This window comes from Nelumbo nucifera, chromosome 5 (assembly GCF_055504915.1).
Source record: "Nelumbo nucifera cultivar China Antique chromosome 5, China Antique-T2T, whole genome shotgun sequence".
Lineage (NCBI taxonomy): Eukaryota > Viridiplantae > Streptophyta > Magnoliopsida > Proteales > Nelumbonaceae > Nelumbo > Nelumbo nucifera.
The window spans coordinates 54,108,284-54,127,780 of record NC_142653.1 but is presented as its reverse complement, the minus strand read 5'-3'; the positions used below and the strand labels follow the sequence as shown (position 1 = coordinate 54,127,780).

The window sequence follows — 19,497 nt, the reverse complement described above, 5'->3', positions numbered from 1 at the left end:
AGTGGAACGATAAATAAACACATTTTTATTGAGGCAAGCATTAAAATAAAGTTTCTTTCAACAGTTAAGTTAAAACAAATATTTATAAGATAAATGATTAAGAGCCACGTTCTGTGCACCCGTGGGTGCATTGAACGTGTGAACCTGCGAATAGAAGAAGGACACGTCGACTATGCCAACGTTAACGCGTGTTTGAGCGTTAACTTGGTGTGGTCGGTTCAATCGGATATGACCCAGTCGTGACACCGGAGCTCTTCCATCAAACACTCCCCATGCCAACGTTAACCGTTGCTTTCTCTCCTCTTCTCTTCTTCTCCTCTTCTTTGCCTCTTCTCTTCTCCTTTTCTCCTCTTCTCTTATTCTCATCTGGTCTCCATCGACGGCGACAGGTATAACCATCTGTGGCAGATGGCAACTCTACCTCGTTCAATGATTTGTCTTCTCTCTCTCTCTGCGGTTGACGGGGAAGTTACACAGAGTTCGGGACATAAATCCTTATCCTTAGTGGTTCAGTCCTTCATCTGCTCACAGAGCCTCAGACCCAGACCCACCCAGAAACCAGGGTCCTTTAAGTTTCAACGAGAAAAAAACAACTGAAAATCCTCCTGTTAAAAACGGGTTTCCTTCCTGATTCCAACCATATCAACAACAGCAGAACAGTGAGTGTTGCTTTTTCGAATTTCAATCTCTTCCCGATTTTTGATTAATTTCTGATCTTCTCATTTGTTGATCACTGAAAATTTTGTATCGATCCCATGAGCTTCACATGTTCTAATTCTATCTGTAGTTCGAATTCTTCTGTCTTTGATTCTGTTGTTCGAAATTTGTGATTTTTTTTTGTTTTCTAATCTCTAGGGTTATTCTTTAAAGAGGTTTTGAATGCTTTATTGCTGGAAGAATCAGTTTTAAATTGGATTTTGAAATTTTCGATTTCTCTCCCTCTGGAAAGAGTATTGAACATTGAGTTAACATCGATGAAATTGTTTGTTTAGAGAGGGAGAGAGAGTGAGAGTTAATGGCTTCTTCTCAGAGCAATATTCACTCCGAATCAGCAAAATTGAGCAGATAATTACTGAGTTTTTACAAAGACCTTGCACATAATACTAGAATCCCTGTGTTTCCTCGCGGAATTACAGTGGTGAGCAGACTCTCTTGTCTCCATCATCGTCCTCGTCTTCGTCTTTGAATGTCAAGCCTAGAGATAAATGGTTCAACTTAGCACTTTGGGTCTGTCCATCTGCTTTAAGAGCATTGCTCTGGCGTCAGAGCATTCAGGAACGAGTCCTTGTCACCGTCGGAGAAGAAGAGAAGAAGCAGAGAAGAGGAGAGAAAGCAACGGTGATACTTGTCGCCGCCAGAGGTCTCCTTGTTGCCGGAGGTTTCCTTGTCGCCGCCGATGGAGAAAGGACTCGGTGGAACGAGCTCTGGTGTCGCGACCGGTTCATGTCCGATTGAATCGATCAGACCATGTTAACGTTCAAACGCACGTTAACGTTAGCATGGTTGATGTATCCTTGTCCTATTCGCGGGATCACACGTCGAGTGCACCCACGGGTGCACAGAACGCGGACTCATGGAGTAACTGCCCACATGGCGATGACGTGGCACCTTTATCACAGCCATACCAAATACCTTTATGAGTGGAGATCCAATCTCTAGTATTCAAGGGAGATGTTATCGATGTACAGCTGTAGTGTCTTTGTGGATAGGATTTTGTTTCTATACTTTTGTAATGCTTTCTATTGTTTCTTCTTATGTCAAGTAGATGGGTATATGTGAATGTAATCCTTTACAATTGTTTCTACTTTTGTCAAGTAGAAGCCAGAAAGCCTTCTTGAAGTTGTAAGTTTGTAACCCTCGAGGTTCAAGCTATCCGGCTATGTGAGCATTTGATATGGTTGGAATAACTCACAGGAAGGGACCCACTTTTTCGTAGGTCCCTGCCAGTGCCAGCCTGCCAGGTGTAAAATTGTAAGGTAAACGATGAAAGGTTGAGGAAAGAAGGTAGACCGTTTCAAATTGGGTTTGAACAATTTGACTCCTCAAATCAAGGTTGATTCATTGCTGCGCCTTTACCACAAAAATAATGAACAACTAAACAAAACGAACGGTTACTTCTCTTTATCCATTGAAAGCAATACTCAAAAACTCAGAAAATTCTCTCTCTCTCTCTCTCTCTCTCTCTCAGACTGAATTCTCTGCAATCAATGTGCAAGGATGGCAAAAAGGAGGACGATGACCCTGAAGTTGGATACTTTGGGGGACGATAATGAAGACTGCTTCTTCGATTCCTCCGGATTGCCCAACTTCTCTTCAGGATCGGATGACGACGATGAATACCAGGAGGTAAGCTGCATCTCTTTTGCCTCCACCAGTTCGACTCCGCCGGAGGAGCTCTTTTGCTTCTCTAATGAAGGTCCAGTGGTGGCTTCTCACTCCATGTCCGACGAATACAGTGTATGGATGGCAGAGCCCATTTCCATTAAGGATAGACGCAGGCGCCTTCTTGAAGGCATGGGCTTGACGTCCAACAGGGAGCTCCTCAGCCTCACCACCTCTGAACTTACGCATACTGCTTCGACAAAAGGTGGAGGACTCGTCAAATCGCCATCTTTGGTGGTGCCTACCTCAGCTCCCCCAGGGAGAGACGAACAGAACCAAGAGCCTTCATCTTCACCGCCGTTGCCTCCAGCCATGATTGTTCGATCTAGATCAGAGGGAAGCATAATATCAGCTTATGGAATTGCCAAAAGAAGAATGGAAGATTTTCACTCTGTTGCATTGACGAAGCAACTGCTTCGACACTCTTCGGAATCATCCTTGTTATGCAACCACAGTTCACGGTTACGTTCTGCTTCCATCGAGCTGTCTATAAAGAAATCTGGGATTAAATCCTCAGACCTCCCCAATGATCGACTAACATCGTTTTTGCTAAGAAACAAAAATGATTCTTTCTTTGTGATAAAGAACCTAGACACAGGTAAGGATTTCCTTGTCAACGAGTTCGATGACAATGGTATGTGGAACAGGTTGTGTGATCTTCAGACTGGAAAGCAGCTAACCAGGGATGAGTTTGAGAAGTTTTGCGTTGGTTATTCCCCAATTGTTAGAGAGCTGATGCGTCGAGAAAACGTGTCTAGACTTGATGACAGTGGAAGAATCAGTGTAAGTGAAAGAAAAATCGGCTCCAATACTATTTTGAGTAAGAGTTTCAAATCAAGCAAGAAAAAGGGTGCTTCTTTGTTGAAGAACATAAAGGGTGTTGCGAATTCAGTTACTGGGTTCAAGGGTGAAAAAGAGAAGTGTCCATTAATGGAACAGCAATCTCCAGAGATTCGCACCTCCGCATGGACAAAAGCTCGCCAGAATGGAAAATCTTTCAAAGAGCTAACCGCTCTATATATGTGCCAAGAGATTAAGGCTCATGAGGGTTCTATTTGGACTATTAGATTTAGCTTTGATGCACGTTACTTGGCAAGTGCAGGAGAAGATTGTATAATTCATGTCTGGGAAGTGTTGGAATGTGATGTGGAATCAACCCTAGATGATCAAAATTTCAATGCTCCACGTCCATCCAATGCAAGCATTTCCTCTGATCGATCTCTTGCAGAGAGTCATTCATCTTCATGGGAGAGGAAGAAAAAGGGAAAGGCTTCATCTACCTGCAAAAAGGGATCGTTCCCTAATCATGTGCTCGTACCAGAAACCAGTTTCTTACTCTCAGATAAACCAGTTTGCTCTTTCGAAGGTCACCTGGCTGATGTTTTGGATCTCTCCTGGTCCAAATCACAGGTCAGCTCTGCTAATTCCATGAATGTTGAAACTCTAAAAATTCTTGCCAATGCTACTGAAAGAAAAGGAACTAATATCTGCTTTTCTGTGAATTTTCAGCAATTACTACTTTCCTCTTCAATGGACAAAACTGTTAGGTTGTGGGACATAGAAAGCAAGACATGTTTGAAGTTGTTTGCACATAATGATTATGGTGAGATGCCCAGAACCAAAGCTAGCTAGGTTCAATGTGATAAATAATGTACTATTTCAGTATCCTTTGAACATGGTTGTTCATCCTTCTTATGGTCTTGTTTCTGTTATGGTTGGGCAGTAACTTGCGTACAGTTCAATCCAATAGATGATAGATATTTCATCAGTGGTTCTCTTGATGCCAAAGTCCGAATATGGAACATACCAAAACGGAAAGTTGTTGATTGGACTGATCTTCATGAAATGGTTACTGCTGCTTGCTACACTCCTGATGGAAAGGTTCATATGCTGCTCCATGTTTTCTTTTCTTCTTTATTTTTACATCATCATCCTCATCATCCTCATAGCCTTGTTCCAACTATGGGCTGAGCTACATGAATCCTGTGTAGCCATTCCCTTCTGTTCAGTAGATATCTATCAAAAAATTATGGGTGCTTAAATCATTTCTTAGTACTTCCACCTAAATCCTATTAGGATCTATCTGCCCCTATTTTCTTGGAGCCCCTTCAACTTGTAATAGATCATATCGTTTTTTTTTATCAGGTGATGTCGCTTTGCTTGTGATCATTAAACCATCTCAATCTACTTTATCTCATTCTATCACCTATTGGGGCTACTCCTAGGTTTCTTTGTATGAGTTCATGTTTTAGCCCTGTCCTTCCTAGTTTTACTTACCATTAGTCTCTCCAAGCATTGGCATTTCTGCTACATTCATTTCACAAATCATATAATTCCTTCCCTGAACTATTTTTGTTTTCTAGAACTTATCCCTTTTTTTCCTTCAGACTCAGTTTGGAAGGAATACAAATACGAGTTTGGCTTCCATCAGGGCAACACCCATTTGAGCAGAGTTCGGCTTCCATCAGGCTCAGTTTACAGCCTTGCTTTGGGAATATCTCCACACTCATATGCTTTATTTCATGGGGAGATATTCCCGGTGTAAGGGTGCAAGAGGCTGTTGGGACGGTGTGAGCATGGGCTTGCCCTGATGGAAGCCAATTTCTACAAATACAAATATGTACAATATAAATACATACAAATTAAAATACAATGTTTTGCACCCTACATATTTGTATTTGTACTCCTTCCAAACTGAGCGGCAATGACATATTTCGTTAAGATTTTCTTAATGTATAAAGAGTTAATTAAATTGGATATTAGATGATCCAATTTTACAAGTGCTTGGTTGAGTATTCTTATCATAATGCCTTGGTCGATCCTTTTGAGCACTTCATTGGACTCCAAAAGAACATACTAAAATGAGTTTTTCCACTCAATGATGCTTTCTTTTTGTTATTGAAGGGTGCATTAGTTGGCTCACAAAACGGAAGCTGCTGTTCTTATAACATTTCTAGCGGTATGAGCTATTCTATTACTGTCACTCTTATGATCTAATTAAACTTATCAATAATTCTGGTTGAGTTCTATTGCAGCTAAACTATGTCAGCATTAGACAATAATGATAAAGTAATGTAGAACAGAAATATAAAAGAAGAAGATACTTTCCAAATCTAAGTACGGAATCACTCCAAGCTTAATATGAGGCCTTCAATGGAGTTAAACCAGAGAAAAAAAAAACTATTTTTTAAGCATTACACTCAAATAAAAGGACTCAAAGGATTTAAACTTACAAATTGAATTTAATTTTAAAAGATATAGTGCAATTATTAAACAATAAATTTATAAATTAGATTTAGTATATAAAACATTTTAGACTAAGAAAAATAAGAAATTTCCCACTTTTTCATATTAAAAATTATATTTAAAATATTAATATATATCCATGGTTAGGTCATTCAATTTAGGTTGGTTTATAAATGGTCAAAGTGAAATTGATCCAACTTAGTCGAATTGGGAAATTTTTGAACATAAGCCAACCTAAAATACTAGAAAACTGACCAACTTGGGTTGAGTTGATCGAGTTGGACTGTTTCATCAGTTTGATGAATAAACCTAACTGAAATTAATTATTGTTAATTTTGTATGATAAAAAATTCATTAAAAGTAGTATATAAAATATGAGTAATTATTAATTATTTACAAAGTTGAAAATATAAAAAACAATTGTATACTCTTATGTGTTTTATTAGGGTCATTTACTAGAACACACATTAAAGTTTTACATATTTACTTAAACCTACCTTATAATTTTCATTTTACTAAAATATCCCATATATTTTACAACTTATTTACTTAATAAACCTTTCATTAAGGAGTGTTTGTTTTGCCATTAGTCCTATTATTTTTTATTCCAAAAATATCCTTAATAATTTTTTGTACAAAAAAAAAACAAATGTAAGCAATAGAGTGGTTATTTGTGTCTTATTAAGGACAAAAATGGTATTTTTGTTTTTATTTTCTTTTGATTAAATTTATTGAAATGAACATTACGGTCAACACTGTCACTAATGGAAGATTGATTAAATCCATTGCAAATTATAGGGTAGATTTTAGTAAAATGACCCTTTATATTATAAGAGGTATCTTAATAAATGACCCTTTATATTATTTATCTTTGGCTTAATAAATCCTGTGCATCGCACAGGTCCCCACTAGTTGCAATAATAATAATAATCTTATGGGGATCCTCTAGTAACAAAACATGCTAGCCACATCACAATTTTGTGTCATGCACTTGTCCTTGACAATGATAAACATGCACTTGTGCAAATTATTTTCTTAAAATTATTATGGCTTGAGGATAGGTGACACAAAAATTTGATGTGCTTTGATTTGTTTGTTAGTAGCAGTAATGCTCTAGATCTACTACCAACAAAAGCATATTAACACTCTGACACACAACATCCAACTACACATCGATATCTCCCATACTTGTTTGTTACATTCATGGTTGCCACTTGTTAACATGTTTTTCGCTCACAACACATCCCATCATGATTTTTTATTGGAGCCTAAGGGCATGTTCGTTTGCATTAAATTCTGAACTCTAAATTCCTCTGAAACTGTAATAATTACTTTTAAAGGTGTACTATTGTTTGTAACTTCTCTTGACTCTGAAGTCTGAATGTAGAGAATGTTGTTCTGAAATTTGAATGCTGAATTCTCAAAAATGACAATTGACCATTTTAACCTTGGATAATAGAAAGTTTGTTTAATTGTTTAACAAACTAACTAACAATTCATAAATTGAATGTAAAAAATTATAAATAATTAAATATTTTTAAAAATTGAGTAATTACTAACTAGTAATAAATGATTTTATAATTAATTACCTATTTTTTTAAGATATTAAGCATTACTTAAACAATTTATATAAAAATTATATAATAATTTGTTATTTTAACTAATTAATCATATAAATTAATTAATTTTTATTAATTAAAATAATCAATTGATTTAATAATCAATTCATTAATTCTTAATAATTAATAATAAATTATTTACTGATTTATAAATAGATAATTACATAATAGGTTATTAACATAATAAATTATATCTAGATAATAAATAATAAAAATATTTATTACTAATGAAGTTTTATTGTTAGTCAATTACTTTTTAATAATTAATATTTAATTTTTAATTAATTAACTAATTTTGAATAGAAATCTTAACTAAATTTTATTATTTATGAATTAAATTTTAATTAATTAAAATAATATATTGGCAAATAATTTAATGGATAATAAAATAAAATTATGATTTAATAAAATACTCAAATAATACATAAATAATTAATAATAGTAATAAATTTAAATATTACTTTATTATTATTATTATTATTATTGTTATTATATAGGTTTTTCAAATTGTAGTATATGTGAAAGGAATAAGCTTTTGGGGGTAATTTTTGGAAAACAAAAAAGTAAAGTTAGTGGAAAATAAGGACTGACATGACATTTAAGGATGAAGCGAGAAATGAAACCGAACGCTCTTATTGGCTCTGAAAATGCATGAATGATTTTCAACATTCAGCATTAAGAGGCATCAAAGAGTTCCTAAGTAACTCACAACTAGTATCATCATCAATTAAACCTTTTTCGGGACAAATGTGGAAAATTTTAAACACATATCATCATCATCATCATTTGGTAGTATTACTATAGATATAAAATTTTTGTTTCAGTTATATCTTTATGTGAAACCGTGGCCCTGCCCCGAACGGAGCAGGTTTTCTCCGACCTTAAACGGGTACGGGGCAGGGACGGGGAAAATATTTTTTTCTCAAATCAGGGACGGGGTGGGAACGGGTTTTGTATATAATTCCCTGAACCTGAAGGTAAAATTAGTAAAATATCTCTAGGTTTAATATGATATTTAAAATATCTCTAAGATTTCCCTAAATTCTTAAAATCCTAAAATCCCATAATTTTATTTTTGAAATAACCCCAAAGTATTATAATTCAATTCCCAAAATACCCCTAAATTCCTATATTATATGTATAAATTGTCCACAAAAATAGATAATTTTTAAATAGTTGCCTTGGAGCGGGGAAAATTCAGGAATTACTCGTCCCTGACTAAGAGTGGATGCCCCACCCTAAACCCGCCCCACCACCGGGGACGGGGTGGGGATAGGGAAAAGTATCTTGACTACGGGGAGGGGGTGCCCCGCCCCATTGCCATTCCTAGTTTTCCTTGGACTAGCTAGGAGATCTTTTGATGGAAACTCCTCAATTTTTCCAAAATTCTTGAAAGATGTTCGACATTTAGAAGACATTTAATTTGCATAGAGGTACTAAAAATGATGTGGTGTTTACAATTCCTCCTGAGGGATACTTCTTTTTTTCAGTTCATTTGGAAAAGCAATGTTGATTCCTATTTGATTGATGGTTCAGAATACAAACTGCTTCCCAAAGGTCGGGTAAACATCCAAAAGAAAAAGAAGATAGATATCCAGAACAAGAACAAAAAGAAGACTCATGCAAAAAAGATCACTGGTTTTCAGGTTACCAATATCCATTTTTAGGCCTGTAACTCTCTGTACAAAGTTTTTTCTATTATTTTGCCAATTTGTGTGTTTAGTTTCTTTCTTTTCTATATAATTGGTATATAATATGCAGGTTGACTAAAATTTGTCCTTGGACAGTTTCGCCCAGGGAATCCATCCGAGGTGTTAATTACCTCTGCTGATTCACGGATCCGAATCTTTCATGGTTCTGATCTCACTCATAAATTCAGAGGTATATATCATCTGTATCTTTATTATCCAAATATGTATATAAAATGAGAAAGCTGACCAGAGTATTGGATATGGATCTAATTTACACTAAGGTGGTGTTTGATAAATCTGAAATCTGAAATCTGAAAATGCAATTGCCTAGGTAAGTTTTTTATGGGAAATACTTACCCGGGTAAATGCATTTACCCATGTTCTTTTATTTTTCAGGTAAATAAGGTAATGACCATTTTAGCTATAGAAATCTATTAATAAAAGGGGCATTTTTGTTACATTCAAGTATTGACAACTTCCCCCTATGTGGGAAAGTAATTTACCTATTTAGGAGATGAGTATCACTTTTCTGGGTAAGTGATACCCAAGAAAATAAACTTTCCTTGGTCCCCATATAAAGCTGAAAAAAGAATATGGAATTCCTAATCAATGGGAACCAAAATTCCATTGACCAACTTTCCCCCCTCTCCAAATCCAAAAAAAGAATGCCCCCTAAAAGTATGTCTGGAATCTGAAAAGAGTTGTGATGTTTTTCTACTTTAGATAAGGTTGTTTGTGTTGGATCAACCATTCAGCATATGAAATTCCCTGATTTTACTATTTTACCCCAAGAACAAACTAGTTGATAATTTTGAGTTCAATTTGTACTATTTCATATCAAATAATTTATGAAATTCAAAATAATGTAAATAAAAATAATAAATTAGTAAATAATAAATAATACATTTAAAATTATTAATAATTAATAATATACAAATAAAAATTAAAATAATTTTTAAAATTTGATAAAAATCAATAATTAAAAAATAACACAATTAAAATTAATAATTAATAATTTAGATATAAAAATTAAAATATTTTAAAAAATTAATAATTACTATTTAATAATTAATAATTAATAAGTAACACAATAAAAATTAATAAAAATAACTAATTACATATAAGATACATACACAGATGTATAAGGCGTGGGAACCGGTAAATATTTGATTACAATTTTGTTGGATTGGGCGTTAGTTATAATTAATTAACTGGAACTACATGAATACAAGCACCTGTATTAATTTTCTGACTGGACGAACTATTCTTCAACAGGATTTCGGAATACGAGTAGCCAAATATCGGCATCATTCACTGCAGATGGGAAATACGTTGTCTGTGCAAGTGAAGATTCTACTGTCTGTGTATGGAAGCACGACGAAATCCGTAATCTGGGTAGTGGAAAGATCAAAGGTCATGTCACCAATCGAGCCCATGAGCGATTCCAATGCAACGATGTATCAGTTGCAATCCCATGGCCTGTTGGTACCAAGCATGAGCCACCAATGCCGACAGTCCACTCGAAAAAACACTCAAAACGCATCAGTGTGCTGCCACCTTCTTCCTTCTTGAGCCCTTTATTTCCTGAAGACTCCTCCGTGCACTGCAGCGGGAGGAGAAGTAGTTTCTCACCTTTCAAAAAGAAGAACAGCTTCTCGGATAGGGCAATTTTCCCAGAAGAGGAGTTGGACAAAGCAGCAACTCGTACAGACTCAGGGCTCTGTCGCAACGCCTCGGCTTCTTCAGGTGTTGCTTCGCCTGGGCATCTCGAGTCACCATCTACGCATACTCCACGCCATTCTCCATCTTCGTCTTGGTCGTTGCAGGAAGGGAGTAATAACAGCGGGGCTACTGCCGTCCAGGCAACAGCTTGGGGTCTGGCGCTGGTGACAGCGGGGTTAGGAGGTGAGCTTAGAATATATCGAAATTTTGGGCTGCCAATTCGGGTTGGTCGCCAAAACAATCTCTTCAAAGAAACATAAAAAAAGCTGTATCAGTAAGAGTTGGAGCTTACTCATTTGTTTGTTCAAAGCTTCCATGGTAGAATGAACATGGCCTGTATTAATTCTGCTCTAGCTTGCAAGTTCAGTTGACCCAGAAGACATTCTAGAGTTCAGAGGGGGGGAAAAGGCATCAAAGACAAAGAGTTAAAGAGGTGGTTCCTTTTCCATCATCAAGGATTTACAAAATTCATGAGCAGGCCCTAAAACCTTAGTGTATTAATGTGGGCGCAGCATTTAAAGTTGGACCAAGGATGGGCCTCCATTGACATTGGGCCCATGTTTCCATTAGATAAAACCCATTACGTCAGAAGTCTAGTTATGCATTCCCAATCGTGGAGCAGCAATCCAATTTCAGGTGTGGCTGTGAGTGGGGTCATATTTTTCAACAGAAGACGTTTGCTGATCTACAACATTTGCAAGCTTCAGCAACAGATACATACAAACTAGTTTTATAACTATTTTACATAAAGATATGTAGGAGAATTATGCCTTGCTCTAATTTTTCTTAATTGACTGTTAATAAGGGTTTGGTCATTTCATATGGAGTTTAAAGAAAAGAATTCGATGATAATGTAGTACCTCCTGAAAATTTCATAAATTTGTTTATTAATTTTTAATTTGTTTCCAAGTATTCTGATTTTTTTTAAGGTTAAACACGAAACTGGTTTAAATTCCAGTAAAAATATTGGATGACAAATGGTAATTTGTAATTAATTATTAGATTCAATTTGTTTTATCAAATGACACAGCATCGAATTCGTGATGTTGATATATTTTGAAGGGTTACACAACCGTGGGGGGTAGGGGGTAGCCCATCCCCGAACCCATAACCCCTAACCCAGGTGCAAACCAACAAGAAATTTTTCCAATCAGCTGCTTCCTTTAGCTGTATCATATGCACAATAAATGCACAAGTCCTGGACAAAATTCTTAGGTGGTGTTTGGCATCGATGCCGTTGCTCCAAAAAATGATGATACATTAGCGTTATGTTGGAAAAATTGGTGTTTCATAAAAAATAGTGCTCCAAACTATGTCTTAGAAATCGAGAAGGCGTGATTTGAGGAAGTGTTGAATTCGATGTTTTCTCAATTTAGAGCCCATTGCTGCCAACGAAGAAATAATGTGACATTGACGTGGACTTCCTATAATAGGTACCAGTGTTGAAAACAGATATGGAACACTGATACCAAACAGAAAGTATTGTTATTGCCCAAAAACGTCCTACCTGATAGCAACGTTTCAGAAAACGATGCTTCCAAACCATAGTTGGATTAAATGCTGGGCGTTCATAAGCATTGATTGGTTATCATTTATCAGTTATGATACCATAATCGACTACTAGAAGTTATTAGATATCAATAGGGGTGATGATGGACCAGGCTGGACACGAGTCAAGCTTAGCACCTGTGCTAGGGTATTGCTCAGGCCAGGCCAGGCCCTAAAATATAGAAATTTTAAGTATATAATATGTAGTAATAATGAAATAAATTGTATAAAAACACATTGGGCTGAATATATATAGAGAGAGATAGATATGAATGAAGTACTTGGAGAAACACATAATTGTCTCTTATACAAATGAAATACTTGGAGAAACACCCAAGCAATGTGAGACTTGGAAGTTGGAACAACATTCTTGTTAATGCATTACACCCAATAGTAAGCATAATTATTAGTCTAACAGCACTTAGGAGTTGAAAAGTCTTACCTTCATCTATATAAGGGAAGACAAGCCTAGAGAACAAGTTATTTTCTTATGTAATTGATTTATATGTCAACTCATGAATATGTATACTATATATTTTAACTTTTATATAAAATATTATAAACAAAACCAAATATATTGTATATATAATATTTAATATATGGTTGGGTTTGACTCTCAGTTGGACCTTAAGTTCTTTACTAATAATCTAGGTTCAAAGTATTGATATTGTATCTTTTGAAAACGATACGGTTCAGACCCCCAATTTTTTTTAATAATAAAAAGCATGCTAAAAGTTTTCCAAAAAACCAAAATTTAAAAAAAATAAACTAAAAAAATAAATAGAGTTTCGGCCATTTCTAAGTGACAATACGGACGAAACTCGTTTCGTATCGATACTTTAAACCTTGCTAATAACAAGATTTTATGATGCTTTGGGCAGAGCTCCTCCTAATTTTACAAAAAAAAAATATTAAATAAATGATTTACATAGTATAATATTTTATAATATACAGATATTATGTATATGTTATATATCAGGTAAAATTATATATTAGTACCTATGTATGAATGTAGTATATTTAAACATTAATCAACTGTCAGTTACGTGTATCATCATGTGCGAATTAAAACTTTGTAAATATTAAAATTATCCTTAAAAATAAAATACTTACATCATTTTCTTTCTCAAGAAGATGAAACAAAGGTGTAATCCCATTTGATTTCCTTCCCAAATTCTTTCCTGAAGGCTCCTTCCCTGTTGGAAGATCCAAACAACCACAGTCGGGCATAAAAAAGCTGTTCGGTTTTCTGAAAAATTCGATAGAGGAGGGAGGCGATTTCCGGGGATGGGATGAACTAATAACCGATGCGTTGGGGCTAATCTTCAAGAATCTTTCTCTTCAGGAGTCAATGACTGTGACGCCAAAGGTTTGCAAATCTTGGAACAGAGATGGCTTTTGACGGCACCTTGAGATGGCTTACCTTCTCATCACTACAGAAGATGTGTTTGAGATCCTCTCAAACCGCCGGGATCTTGAATTCCTGAACATCAGAGGGTGTTGGGATGTGAAACTTGATTAGAAATTCCCCAAAGAAAAGTACTCATGATTGAAAGGTTCTGGGACCCCTTATCGTAGATTGTTACAAGAGGACTTACTGGGATGATTGTTCGGATTATTCAGACTCTTCTAGCTGCTTGGACTTGGACTTTGTTGCTGGTGAACTGTATGATGGAGAGAGCTCTGATGGGGATTCGATGATGTGCAAAGGTTTGAGGAATTGGCCCCAATCTACTTGATTGCTCTTGCTGTTGTTTCCATTTTCCAGTGGAAGATTAGAGATTCTACCAATGCAATTCACCCTAAATCTACTCTACTTACAATTACTGCCATTTCTATTTGGGACCTTTTATGATAAATTTTAAGGATGTAAGCGTTGCCACATAAAAGCAATAAATTACAAAGACCCCTTTATATTTTGTTTTGAGACAAAAAGCTCCTGTATTATGATAAAAACATCTTTCCGTTAGTTTTTCGTCCAAAATGACCGTTCCAATAGATAAAAAATAATATTCATCTTCCCCAAACTTCTAATACTACCCTTCCGATGCTATCCCTGTACTATGACCGTGGGACGTGACGCCCGCTCCGGCTCCGCAAGTGTAAGTACTGCAGGAGTAGAGTCTGCAGTTCCGTCAACTACAAGTCTTTCACGGGTTCCGACAACAGACACCAGGCAATCTCGGTTCCCACAGAACGTAGCCCAGATGGACACCATGTGGACATGGATAAACATAATAAATGCTTGGCAACCCAAGGCCGAAGGTCAGTCTGTTTTGCATGGAATGGAAGCATGTTCGACAGCATAACTTTTGTTGAAAAGGCCATTTATAAATGAAAACAAGCCAGGTCTTGTCCATGCCAATCCAGCTTCTCTAAGTCCTGAGGCCTTGCACCTTTCACTTGGGATTTTGCAAGTCATCGTACTGTCAAAAACCAACTGTACAATGCTTCACGGAACCGCTGCGGGCCGGCAGCGAGAGAGCGAGGGCTCCTCTGAAGACCTGAGGCTTGCTGTAGCCTCTCTTACCTTTCAATTTCAGCAAGAAAATAACACCTGAAAGAGTGAAAGAAACACGATATCAGAGGATTGCAGCGGCAGCGGATTCGAACCCGTCACCGACGCCTCCGTTTCCACCGGCGGAGGATTGCAGCGGCGTCCCTCTTTTGAAGTCCTCTGTCACCGCCGAGGAGTGAACAACCCAAGAAGAGAGAAAAAGCATACCTGCTTCCTCTAAAGGCACCAGCAGTCATGGTTAACTGGTCAATGAGCCTAGCCGATTTTGGCTCCACACTCGACGCCTGGCGTACTTCACCCCTAGACCCTCCCCGAATGGCACGAATAACAAGGTATAGAAATCAAAAACAGCAGAGTCGCAACTCAAAAACAGTGAGACACCGCTTCTGGTATCGCCATAAGTTTTGAGCTGGCGAAACTTGGAAGTTCCGTCAACAGATGCTGAAATCGAACCCAACAAATCCACTTCTCTTGTGGAATTATGGTCAATTCTTGTATGAGGTATATTTGGCAGTTCGATTTACCGACGTTGATGACCACTTATATTTCTACTCCATCATTTCATAACGATCGTTTTTATTTTTTGAATCTGATTTCTACAAGTGGAGAAAGATGTGGCTAAAGCAGAAGAGTATTATGGAAGAGTTATATTGGCGAGTCGTGAAGTGCTGTCTCTGTACGGAAAATTCATAAGAGAGACGCATAGAGACCAAAAAGTTGTTACTGATTTATTCACCATGGAATGAATAAATCTACTTTTAGCTTGCAGCATCGTTGAGGGGCTGGGAGGGCCCAGGAGTTCAACTCATAGAAGAGATGGACTTGGTCCACAGAATCGGATCCTTTCCTTTCATTTGATTTGGCAGATGACTATGCAACGACCGTCTCATCTCAGATCAACGTTAGTAAGTTACTGGGTAGCCGTTCAGGGTTTCTGGCTTTCCGTTTAGGTTTCTGGGTAGTCAAGAGGTTCGTGAGTTGCAAGCCAAGGCAAGGGGGTTAGTGGGTAGTCATGATGTTCGTCAACTCAAAATTTACGGCGATACCAGAAGCGGTGCGGACGGGTTTGTCTCAGAGGCGAGGGAACAGAGATGAACAGTGTTTTCACAATAATAGTATTGTGATTAAAAAATATTGCAATGCGGATTTCAACGAAAGTCTAACGAAAGGGGATTTTTATCTCACGGTCATAGTACAAAAATCTTTCTCGCAAAACAAAATATAGGGGGATCTTTGTTTCAAACCCTTTTTTTGTAATTTACCTGAAAATATCATAAATGATATTTGTTTATTCGCGATGTTAATCAGGTGTTGTTTCTTTGATTACACGGAAAAGTTGATTAGAAATGATACTGGCGATAGGTTCGGGGTATTGATCTGAAAAATCCAATAGGATTAAAGTTATAGTCTAAACTCTAAAGTCCAAAGACATCTGATTCATTAAGACTTGAGAAATAAATTTTGATGGAGCATCATTTATATGGTCAAACGTGTTAAGTAGGCCCCATGAAGTTACAGAATTTCTGATAGTGGTAAAAAAGGACTCCCGATCGGTTATCTATCTAGCAGCGGCAATCTTCACCCAACGAAGCCTATAGGCTACATCAATTTAAGGGTGGTAACGAGTTGAGTTTTTTATGAATTGTTCGAGTCTGATTTGTGAAAAGTTAAGTTTGGTTCTGTTTCAGTTGAGTTTGAATCCAATTCAATAGTTCGATTATTAAACGAGTTGAACACAAACCTATTAGAGCTCTACTTGTGAGGATTGTGAGCCGGCTTGAATATATATATAAAATAAAAGTATTATAATTCTTAATTTTTAAATATAAAATAAAAAAAATTATATATAATTTTTTTATAAAATATTTTTTCTAAATATTTTTATAAAATATAAAATAAGTTGAGCCGAGCCGAGCTGAACCTAGCCTGGTACTATTCAGCTAAGCTCGGCTCGAATCCACCCCTATACATCATTGCCCCTCCCATCTATTCTCTCTCTAACTCCCCATTTGTTGCCCATTATGCCCCGAAGGAGCACTCCGTCAAGCTTCAAGCTATAATCCAATGGAAAATTCCTTCTTGAAACACCGATGCCTTTTAGCTCGTAGGGCCAGGCCGTCTAGATTCAACATTAGTTGAGAAATAGAGATCAAACAAAAAGAGAGAAAAGAAAATTAGATGATTGATAAAGAAAATTAGGCCCCATTTGGTATATCTTTTCATGCGAGCTATTGACTTTTTAGAAGCTCGGCAGTCTACATTTTGTTTTTTTCCTGTTTGGTTGAGAAAAGATCTAATCGTCGAAAACCGTAGCCCTAAAAAGACATGGGAAACCCATTTTCGAAAAGCTCCAAATAGAGTTTTTTGCCTTTTTTCAATTTGTCTTCGCATGGAAAGACGTGCGAATAGACACACCTTAATCAAACGGTCTTCAAGCTTCTAAAATCTTGATGCAAAAGCTCGCTTCATCTTTTGACTGTCAGAGCTTTCAGAAGATCTTTTAAAAAAGACTTACCAAATGACCCTTTAGGTGATACTCTAAAGGCATTTGTATCTTTTCAAATATCACTTAACGACTAATTAAGTGTAGGTAATAAATTGGTATATTTTGAATGTTTAGATACTAGATTTGTATATTTTAAATTTCAAGGGCCAAAATGAAACTGGGCCTAAAATACAAGGTACTAATCTATAATTTTTCCTATATATTTATATATACTGTAGGTTGGGCCGGGCATGAAATATTAGGCCCAAGCCCTGCCCGGGAATTTATAGGCTCGGGCTGGGTGCTCCTTAAGGACCTAAACTTAAAATCTGGGCCTGGAGCCAGAAATTTGTGGGCTGAACTGGACCGGGCTTTTTAAATATAATAGTAATTATTTGGAGATTCTTGCTTGATGAAATGGTAAAACCTGAGCATGGGCTCGAGTCTAAGTGAAAGCATCATATTAAGAATGTTAGGTAACATGATCATATTTGGTCCCCTCTCGCAAGACAAACATTACTTATATGCTATATTACTTATCCACTCATCTAGTGGGTCATGATCTCTGACTTATGAAGGCCCAAGATCATGGGTCCTAACTCCTATGATTATCATCATCATCCATGACTTATTACCAGCAACAGAGAACTAGACCAGCTGCTGGTTATTACAGTAAACCTAAAGCCTAGTCCCTAGTTATAACCATATCACACATTAAGACAATACAAACACGGTTCAATAACCATACAGAGTCTAAAAACTTAATCAAACATTACCACAATATAGGTCCCAATGGAGAGAGCAATTTGAACCAGTGCCAAAACAACCCACATCAACTTCTTGGCCAAGGGAACCAATTTGGGCACTCTGGAAAGCATCACTGAGAGCACAAACAGCACCAAACTCATGCTCAAGCACAAGAACATGGTGACTGTGTAAGCCTTTGATAGAATTACATAAGCAGTGGAGCTTCCAAGGGGAACTCTCCATGGAGGATTAAAAGTCGCCCCCGCTGCAATTGCCGAAGTACAGATTGCAACTCTGTATGCTTCTTTCCGTGATGATTTTAGATTTTCAGTTTCTTCCACCGGCAAAGAAGGAAGACCAGGTATAGAAGAACGAGTCATTACTGATAGAGAACAGAAGGAATGATGAATGAAGAGAAGAGATTAGAAAGAGTGGATTGATAGAAATTTAAGAGTTCATATTTATAACTACAAAATAGACTAGAGAAGCTACAAGGAAGCTACTGGGTACATACTGGGGTTAGAATTTGCTAAAGATTGGGCCGTTGGATGAAGAGCAATTCCAAATTGTGTAGTATGGAACGAGATAACCGGATTTATTCATTTTTTTGGTGGGCTACTGGGGTTAGAATTTGGTGGGCTGGTTAGACGTTTGTGGGCTAACCCTAGTTAATAATTAACATTAGTTTGTGGGCTTTTGAACTTTCAACCTGCATTGTACACATTTTTATCTTTTATCCAACCATTTATATCTAATTTGTCTTCATGATGGTGACTCATGTCTTGAAAAGGTGGTTGGTGCTTTTGATTTATTTAACAATTTAATAACTAATTATTGTTTTCAGGCGACGCTGAGTTAGTTTTTGGTGGGCGACTCTGGTCTCTGGTTAAGAATTAAGATTTGGGTCTTTTGTATTTTTGTTCTTATTTGAATGAATGTTTTGTTTCTATCGTGGTTTTTAATTTTTTATAGTTCAGTCCAGCTAAGATTTTTAAGGGGTGGATTTAATTCTGCCGGTGGATTGATACTAAATTTACGTATAAGCTATGGTTGATAAGAGCTGCAATTTCAGATTTTTAAGGTGGATTGCAGTCCACTTATCCCTTCAAATTTCAACTTAATTTTGTGTAGAAATTAGGAACACCTTTTCTCCACCGACACGTTATCGATGATAATTTGATAGCTACAGTTTTTAGATTTTAGAACAATGTTTTCAAAGGCTAAGGCTTTGAGTTCGCCTTGCCTCAATAGCTTCGTGGAGATTGCTCAAGGCTTAGGATTCGTGATTTATAAGGCCTATGCGGCTACGCCTCCACCTCAAGGCTCAAACTAACAGTCAAGCAAAATAGAGCAACACTGTTGGATTGGAATTTTGAGGAATAAAATAATAATTAACAACTCAGATTGTTGTATATGGAAAAAGGATAAAACTCAAAAGACTTTAAGGTAATTTTGAGTTATCTATTAGTCACTTTGAGTATACGATCGGGAATAAGATAATGGAAAATAGATTTGGTGGTTTCATCTTTCATGTAAACA

At 36.6% G+C, this 19,497-nt stretch overlaps 1 protein-coding gene across 3 annotated transcripts; it reads left to right on the top strand.

The window, feature by feature from the left end:
* Window positions 1-245: 245 nt before the first annotated feature.
* On the top strand, window positions 246-11,472 carry LOC104596889 (uncharacterized). Of its 3 annotated transcripts, none has more exons than XM_088887234.1 (8): window positions 246-659; window positions 993-3,792; window positions 3,892-3,985; window positions 4,106-4,263; window positions 5,287-5,341; window positions 8,784-8,893; window positions 9,035-9,128; window positions 10,214-11,472. In XM_088887234.1, exons 2-8 carry the CDS (start codon window positions 2,218-2,220, stop codon window positions 10,918-10,920), a joined length of 2,793 nt encoding a protein of 930 aa, XP_088743360.1. In that variant the 5' UTR covers window positions 246-659; window positions 993-2,217; the 3' UTR covers window positions 10,921-11,472. The 3 variants fall into 3 exon arrangements, with proteins under 3 accessions (XP_088743360.1, XP_088743361.1, XP_088743359.1); XM_088887235.1 differs by having other exon boundaries at window positions 246-2,346; window positions 2,457-3,792; XM_088887233.1 differs by having other exon boundaries at window positions 246-3,792.
* The last annotated feature ends 8,025 nt before the right edge of the window (window positions 11,473-19,497 follow it).

Coding starts and splice junctions, on each gene's coding strand:
- LOC104596889 (XM_088887234.1), top strand. CDS start 2,218: ATGGCAAAAAGGAGGACGATGACCCTGAAGTTGGATACTTTGGGGGAC. Junction 3,793..3,891: donor TCTCCTGGTCCAAATCACAG/GTCAGCTCTGCT, acceptor GTGAATTTTCAG/CAATTACTACTTTCCTCTTC. Junction 4,264..5,286: donor GCTACACTCCTGATGGAAAG/GTTCATATGCTG, acceptor TTGTTATTGAAG/GGTGCATTAGTTGGCTCACA.